The sequence below is a fragment of the Chlamydotis macqueenii genome, chromosome 8 (assembly GCF_036417535.1).
Source record: "Chlamydotis macqueenii isolate bChlMac1 chromosome 8, bChlMac1.mat, whole genome shotgun sequence".
In the NCBI taxonomy this organism is placed as follows: Eukaryota; Metazoa; Chordata; class Aves; order Otidiformes; family Otididae; genus Chlamydotis; species Chlamydotis macqueenii.
In genome coordinates, this window is record NC_141563.1 from 31,945,473 (window position 1) to 31,953,859 (window position 8,387).

At 41.6% G+C, this 8,387-nt stretch overlaps 1 protein-coding gene across 2 annotated transcripts; it reads right to left on the reverse strand.

The window, feature by feature from the left end:
- Positions 1-1,116: 1,116 nt before the first annotated feature.
- On the reverse strand, positions 1,117-8,356 carry ECHDC2 (enoyl-CoA hydratase domain containing 2). 2 transcript variants are annotated; one of them, XM_086752940.1, is made up of 10 exons: positions 8,180-8,356; positions 6,530-6,597; positions 5,823-5,910; positions 5,194-5,280; positions 4,177-4,269; positions 3,496-3,552; positions 2,910-3,097; positions 2,408-2,458; positions 2,040-2,087; positions 1,117-1,382 (listed from the first exon to the last, which is right to left on the reverse strand). In XM_086752940.1, the coding sequence occupies exons 1-10, from the start codon at positions 8,295-8,297 to the stop codon at positions 1,305-1,307; spliced, it is 876 nt and encodes a 291-aa protein (XP_086609066.1). In that variant the 5' UTR covers positions 8,298-8,356; the 3' UTR covers positions 1,117-1,304. The 2 variants fall into 2 exon arrangements, with proteins under 2 accessions (XP_086609066.1, XP_086609067.1); XM_086752941.1 differs by having other exon boundaries at positions 6,530-6,695; positions 8,180-8,239.
- Positions 8,357-8,387: the final 31 nt, after the last annotated feature.

Below are 8,387 nucleotides of genomic sequence, written 5' to 3' on the forward strand. Positions count from 1 at the left end.
TGGCATCAGTCCAGGTGGTGAGACATCGCTTCTTGAATTCCTGCAACCAGCAAGCAGAGAGATTGTAAACTATTTTCCATACCCTTCTTGTTTTGTTCCCACATGCTTCAGGCAAACAAACAGTTAACAGAATTCTTTTAAACTGAAAAGTATGAATGCCTACAGGGTATAAATCCACTAAATTTACTTGCATGTGCCAGTTACAGGAACGTCTCTTCACATTCCTGTGCAGTTTCAGGAGTTCTTGCCTGGGTAGGATAATTCTGGAAGCAACTTTTTATTAAACTCCTGTATTTCACCTGTGGCATTTGCCATCTTTTTTTGTGAAGGCTGAAGATCCTGACTGTGCTTTACTTTTGCAGATCTTTAGGTAGGAAGCTTGTATGTGTGTAATCAGGTAAGCTTACTTCACCCACAGAATTGTTCAGTTAACTTCTGGCACAAGTGAAATTCTGGTTTGCTTCAAGACTATCATAGTATGAAGTCCCAATGTGGTAAGCCACATTTTGTAAGTATATTTTGATAGCCTATGAAGTATTTATTAAAAATACATTTCTCTAACTATACTAATTTACTTGAAAGCTTCAGGCTAGGGAAGAAAGAAACCATAGAGCTAAATTGTGTGGTGCGTCTCAGTGCTGGAGAACCTCTAAGCAAAGGGAGAAATCAACTTCAATTTCCAGTCAGGTAACAGAGGAAAACAGACTGATATGGTGCCCACATATGGTTGCATGTACAGGCCTTGCATTTTCTCAAGCACTGATACCAAAGAGACATAAGTTCAGTTGGCTGGAGTGATAGCTTGGTGTTTTGCACTATTCACAACACATCGGGGTGAAATGCCATTGCTCTGTGTTAATAGTACTTGTTCCATCTGGTTAGCTGGAAGAGCACTGATAATGGCAAGCAAGGTTTTCTTTCATCCTAAGTTGACTTCATCTTCAGAGTGATTTTTTTTTTTTTTGTCTTTTTCCTATCACTGATTAAATGCAGCATCTTTTCTGCTGCTTTTTTTTTTCTTAATTTGCTTAGTGAACCAAAGCTTCTTCGTACTCTTTCCTTGACATTTGTTTGACAGCCATAACTACTGATGTAAGATGTATGCACTTCAAAAAGATCAGTACAAAGTTAAATCTTTATTTGGGAATTCTTACAACAAAGTGATCCAGTGGAGTATTCAGAAATGCAGTCCAAGGAAAGTAGCTAAGTACACAGAATGCAGTCATAAAAATAATCCCAAGAAATCAGTGGGGCCTCTTCAGTTTTCCTTTACCCTTCAAAAATCAAGGGGAAGCTAGGAAGCATTATTTGCCAATAAACTGAGGTGGTCGTTTCTCCCTGAAGGCAGCCATTCCTTCCTGACGGTCTTGTGTGGGAATATTCTACATTAAAAAAAAAAAAAAGTTTTTCATTGACAAGGCTGATGTATTTTTAAGTACTGACTAATTTGGCAGTAGTGGTCTAAGACCAAAATTGCTTTTCTTTCAATGATAAATGTTAACTCCCAGCTTTCACATTTTGCCATTAGGAGAATAAAGAGACTGAGTGGTGGTGTAAATCACAAGCAAAGCATCTAAGCCAAAGACCATAGAACTATGTAGGAAAACAGTTTTCCATAAATAATACTTTACCATCTTAAAATACGCTGAGAGGCACAGCAGTTACTTTGCTTTGTTAGCTGAGAAAGGTGCACACTTTCAAAACTTGTCAGAAAGAGTAACTACAGGAAGAATCTGTTTTTTAATTTGTTCAAACTAAAACCATTTGTGAAGCTTATTCTGTAATTAACATATTGTTGAAACTAGGAGTATAAAATTGCTTTAGACAGAAGAGTATTTAAGGAAGGACTTTGGTCTCAGGCAGGCTGAGAGGCAGCTATGCATGACACAACCACGAATATTCTGAAACAGGCATCTGGAACTGCACTCAAGTATGTTCTCAGAGCTTTAGCTGTAGCTGTTAGTGTTCCTTTGTAGACAGGAAAATGCAAGAGGACACTGTGAATACCTGGCTTTAGAAGATGTACAGTTGTAACCTACCTGGGCATAACACATCCCCTCAATCGCCATCCCTGACGCAATGTCAACCTGCGGATGAGAGGGAAGGAGTGAGGTTTATCTGAAGTACAGCCCTCAAATCAACTTCATAGCCATCAAATAATAAACATTAACTTGTAGTGAGTGACCTTCACTCCTGTATTAGAACGACAGTGTTACCATCTGTAGAAAAAAAAAATCCTATCATATTAATTTTGTTTTAAAGAAAACCTTTAAAATGCCTGAAATGGTTTTAACTGCCTTGTCTAAATAAGGATTATAACTCATCTGACCTAAACATTTTTACTGTAGTTATTTGTAAGAGCTACCCATCTGCTTCATTTACCTCAGTATTAAAAAAAAAAAATTACCTCTATTCCTCTGTTTATTGCCAATTTTCCCATTTTCACAGCAAATGGAGCCTTTATTAAAAAAACCAAAACAAAACAAAATCAAACAACAACAAACATTTAAAAATAATTAAAGCCACATCAGTTCATAATAATCTAGTTGTAATATCATTATCTTGGCTCCAAATGACCTTTTAGTTTTTAGAAATTTGCAGTAAGTTAGTATTTTTAGAAAACAATTTGGTATTGTCTGTAGTTATAGATGTACAGTGCAAGGTTTCAGTGTGTCCTGCAGGTTTGCGTAACCACAACTGGGAGGTAAAACTGTCCTATGGGTTAAGCAGCTGGATGTTAACACTTGTTCCTACAGAAAATGCATTCACAAAAAAGGACAGAATTAAGAGACTTAAACATCAGGAACCAAGACTTTAATATAGAAACAAATTTCAACTGTTTGTTTGCTCTCTCCCCAAGGGAAGCAGAAATACCTTCTTTATGTTGACCAGATGAATAATACACTTACCTGAGGAAGGATTTCTTTAGCCAAAGTGAGTGCTCTCTGGTAAGCTGCATCTCCCTCATTGTTTTGTGGCACTGTGTGATTTACTAATCCCATGGAGAAGGCTTGTTGTCCGTCAATCTGTCTACCAGTGAAAATGAGTTCCTTTGCAAGACCTATTCCAACACATCTGGGCAGGCGCTGGGTTCCACCTTATGACAAGAGCAAAACCACCATTTTCTATTTCTGAGAAAAGCCCCAAAACCAAGAGTATTTTGTCTCCTGACATAACAAGGAGGTTTGAAAAATAAACAGATCATGTGTTTCTTTAATAACTACTAGCTGAATATGTCAACATTTTGCAAGGCATCCAAAAGGCTTCAGCATCCTTTTGAGTATTTTCATAAACAGGAAAAGGTGTAAAGGGACTTTCCTAAATTCATAGCAAGTCTGAGACAGGGCTTGGAACAGAACTCTTGATTCACAGATCTCTTGGGTCACTGTAAGATGCTACTTCTAACTTACATTCAAAACACTTCAAGTGCTCCAATGGCAAAACATTTACTATACAGCTGAGAAAATAAGAGATGGAAGATTTAATGAAGGTTACCTGCTCCAGGAAGAAGCCCTCTTGTGGTCTCAATAAGACCCATTTTAGCTGATGAAGCTATTAAAAAATAAATACAGAGTTTAGTTACTTTTTGATCTGTGTAACTAGAAATTTTCCATACTGAACTGATTAATAAAACTACAAACTAGTAGAACTCAATTTCTCCAAGAAGCTAGAAAGTCTGAATACTTCAGTGCTTAATCAGTGTCCATCTTAAGTCAGATGAGGGATGTGGAGTATGGCTGCTTACCCCTAACGCAGCAATTTTATCTAGCAAAATGAACCTTGGGTCCATACTAGATGAAATGTAATGGATGGAAGAATGGAAACAGAAGAAGGAAGTCTTCCAGTCCAAATTGATTTAAGTAGGGAAAGTTAGATCTGGCCAGAGTGCTGATCCAATATTACATAATAACTATTTAATTCTATTAATAAATGGTTTTCTGATGGAATCCTTATCTTGTCTAAAAATAGGCCTTACTTTTTAAGCAAAGAAACTTCTTTCCCAACAGTAACTAAATGTCACAACTTCTGGAAAAATGCCTACTCACTTCCTGAACTGTAAAAGATCCTCTCTTAGCCTACTGGATTCCATTAACAGTCAGCTATCGTGCATGCAAGTTCTCTTTAAAGTACAGTCACCAATTACAAGAAGAATCCTACATTAAGCAACACACAAACCTGCTATTCGAAGGTCACAGGCTAACGCCAGTTCTAGTCCACCACCCAGTGCGTAGCCATCTATTGCAGCAATTGTGGGTACAGGCAGGGCAGCTAGAGAAGACAACACAGATTATACAGTTTTGTTCCAGATGTTCTGTTGTGCTCATGTCTGGATTTTAAATGCTTAAATTCTAAAGCTTTTAGTAGGTCTCAAATTCAAAACTGCTCAAGAAATATTTTTTTTCTGCCACAAACTTTCTGACTGTCTCTAAACAGTAGAAACTGTCTTTTTGCACTTCTCCCTTCTTTGTAGGAAGAATGCAAAACATTCTTCTTACATGTGAAGAAGCATGCAAATACAAAGTACTGCAACACAAAACAGGATGAATTGTTTCCTTGCAAATCTATGATGTGAATCCAGCTCTTGCAGTTAAACAGTCAAAACAAAGACACCATCCCTCGTCACTGTTATAAGGATTAGCTTTTCTGGTCCTTTTGTTAGCCAAGGCTTGGTAAACACTGTTGTCACCTCAGAGTTGAGGAACCTCAGGTACCTGTAGATTAGTTGCTTGATGAGATACCTTTTTAGATATCCAGAGAGCTGGAAACAGAAACCTGTGCTCCAGTTGGAGATCCAAATCCATGTTCTTAGGTCGTTGCCGTATCGTGAGTGCTTCTGAGCACGTATTGAAAGTGGGACAACTAACATTTGTCTAGCCCTGTCTCCCGAGGATTAGACAGAACCGCATACAGAATGCTTTGTTATAGCAGGTACTTCTTATATGCATGTGTGTGTGCTGCTCTTTGTAATGCACAAGGCAGTACTGAAACGCATCTAGTTCTTGGAGTGGCAGCAGGATAGTTGCTATTTAATTCCAATCAGATCTTTTGTTTCAGGCAAAAAAAGAGCCATTTGGGAAGCTATTCCTAAATGGATAACCTGCAGGGGCTAGCATCCTCCACCTCCTGCAGCATTTCTAAATGTCTCGGCACAGGCAGTCTAGAACAAATTTCCCAACTGAGATAATCATTTACCTATTTCATCCATGAGATTTCTCAGCCTTTTAACAAAGTGTCCAACTTCTCCATCATCCATCTTTGCACGTTCCTTTAAGTCTGCACCTAAATAGAGCAGAAAAAGGTTAGAATCCAGGAACAGGGAAGAGACATCCAAACTGTGTTCCCTCCTGTCCCTCTCAGAGGACAGACCATTCAGAAGTCTCGAAATACAGTGTTCTGGTTAAGTAAGGTCAGTGGAAGTATGGTCAGTGGAGTGTGGGCATTTGGCTGGAGCAGTGGCCAACGTGCTCCTCTGTGCCCTTTGAGCAGATTTCACTGAGAAGCACCAGTCACTGTATGTAAGGACGATAATGCATAAAACTGGAAGAGGCACCTGTGCTTGAAGATGGTTATATATGGAAAACAAACAGTAGCACCATGCAGCTTATGCGGCTCACTTCATCGCCCACGTCTTCACCACTGAACTCAAGAGGCAGACAAGGCAAAAGAGATAACAATGTGTTTGCTATTTGCTACACAAAAGCCAGCCTGGTTTTCTTTTAGCAGGCATTTCCAGCTGCTTTCCCGCACAATCTAATCAGCACACAGCCCTAGGAGCTATCAATTTTTTTATAACAACAGTTTGCAGAGATTTTGTTACTTACCAGCACAAAATACACCTTTCACCTCACTCTTGAACACCACCACCCGAACCTTCTCATCAAAGCGGAGTTGTTCCAGAGCACTGAACAGCTATGAGGGAGGGAGTACAAACAAGAGAAGAAAAACTTTAAGCATATGGATGCATATACCTAAATTACAGCAAGCTCCTAAACTATCATAAAAGTTTCTTTTTTTTTTTTTTTTTCCCCTGCAGGTGTCAGGAATTTCCTGGAAATCATATATGTGGATCCAGCAGGATCCTTCCATGACAGCCTCAGAATGAGATGTTTCCCCATCTCTTTTTTTCTTCCATTCAGAAATGAACCTTTGCTGCACCTTACACTCCCTTTCCTATCCAGGCATGAGCCATTTCTCTAGAATGTATCAGCCTTGAACAGATCATCTGCTAAGGCCTGACAGTGAGTATGCTTTTGTTGTAATTATACAAGTGAGGACATCAACTTGCATCTGAGTTAGCTGACTTAAGTAACTCCAATATCTCTGTCCAGTGCGCATCTGAAGTTACTGCAGTACAGACGTATCACGATCTCTTTTTCTTCAGGCTAACTTGCCTTGCCCCAGTGCAGTCTCCCACTGACCTTCAGCAAGAGATTAAGTTTTTTTGTTTCAGATTTCCCACAACTATTCTTACCGCATTTAGTTATTGATCATGATTCCAAACACGTTTACAGGCCAGGCCCATACTCACTTCATTTACAAATACTTTTCCCAATGAATTTCTCGCGTGGGGTCGGTTCATTAGGATTTCAGCAATACCTTAGTAATAGGAGACAATTTCAGTTACACTTCATTTAATTCTCTGACACAGTAATTCAACTGGGAACAATATCTGCATATGCTGCATCTTCTCTTTCCTGAAAATGCATATAAAGTATATTCTAAAACAATCAGTTATTTTAAAAGCGGAGGTGGTAGACCATGTCTACAAAACCCAGTTAAGCAGGACAACTGTAAAATTCAGGAGCACTATAAATCATATTAATAAGCAGACTTTTTAAAAATGAACATGACATCTAAGAATATATCTTAAAATCACTGCAGGAATGGAAAAAAAAAAACCCCAGACCCCAATGTTTCAAATGTTATTTAATTAAGTTTTTATTGTACAGTTGTACTGTGTTCTAGTATATTCCTTAATGAAGAAAACCATCCTCTTTGGATTGCTGTTTGCATGAGAATAGCACAAACTAGTCGCTCTCAGTTGATGTTCCAGAATCGTTTTAAAAGTGCAGCTCCATTTAATTTAAAGTTAATAAGCTCATCAGTGGAAAGGACTTCACTCAAAGTTCCTAAGTCCAAGCAGAAAAATAAGACCACAACATCTACCTACTTCTCCCTTGCACTTGTGTTTTGTAAATCATTATCCGATGGTTTCCGTATGCTTTGGAGAGAAGAAAAAAAAAAAATCTCCTGTTTCCTTGTCTGGGCTTCTGCTCTCTTCCCAGGCCTTAACACTGTAAGGTGCAGTTGCAGCTGCTGCAGGTGCACCTTCCACCTGTCATGCTCGGTCCTCCTGCCCTGCTGGAAGGTCTCTGTCTTTACTCCTCTGCCTACGCCAGTGGCCAGTTAGCAAACAACAGATACAGGAACAAAGACGCAGGTAACGGCAGGCACCGGCAAACAACAGAAATTCACAGTTCTGGTACCTACATTAATGTGCATGTAACTAGCAAAGCTGCCAAGAACTCTTTGTAAGTTCTTGCAATAGCTGCCCTTAGCAGAAAGTAATTCCTGAACCAAACCTCAAATTGCTTTGTGGCTCTCATGCAAAAATACGCACTGCTCCTATCCCACCATGTGCTACTGATACCTGTAAAATCTGAGGTATGCAAACCAGAACTTCTTGCATTACGATCTCCTGCATGTGTAACTTTAAAAAAAAAAAATCCAGCTATGTATTTGGCAGCTGTGTTCTTGAGAAAAGGATCGAGGCCTAACTTAAAGCGGAGGCTATAAGCAACCTGTCGGCGCGGACTCTGCAAGGCAGTCCGTCACTTTTTTGGGCGACGGGGGCACCGGGGCGCGGAGGGCTCGGCGCGCCGGGCCCCCGGTGTAGGAGATGCCCGGGCAGCGCTGCGGGGACAGCCCGAGCGCCCCCAGAGCCCCTCCGAGGCCTGGCAGGGCCCGGTCCGGGGGGGCTGGGAGCACACACGGTCCCGCTCATGTCAGGTGGCGACCTGCGGCGTTTTCCCCGGGAATTTGGTAAAACTCAACCGGCTTCTGCCCCCTCCGCGCACCACCGGCTCTCACACCCGATGGGCTCCACAAACCGCTCGGGACGGGCGGTGAGGCCTAACCCCGACCCCTCACGCCGCAGGTGGGGCCCCGCCGCACTCACCGCTGCTCTCCCCGCCGGCCGCGGCCACCAGCACCTCCGCTCCCCGCCGCGGGGCGGCCGAGGGGAGCCCGCCGCCCCGCCGCAGCAACTCGCAGCCCGCCCGCCCCAACCGAATCATGGCGCCGCTGTCCTCCGCGAACGGGCGGCGAGGGGCCGAGCCTCCGGGGCCGGCGGGAGGGGCGCTGCGCCTTTAAGAGGGAGGAGGAGG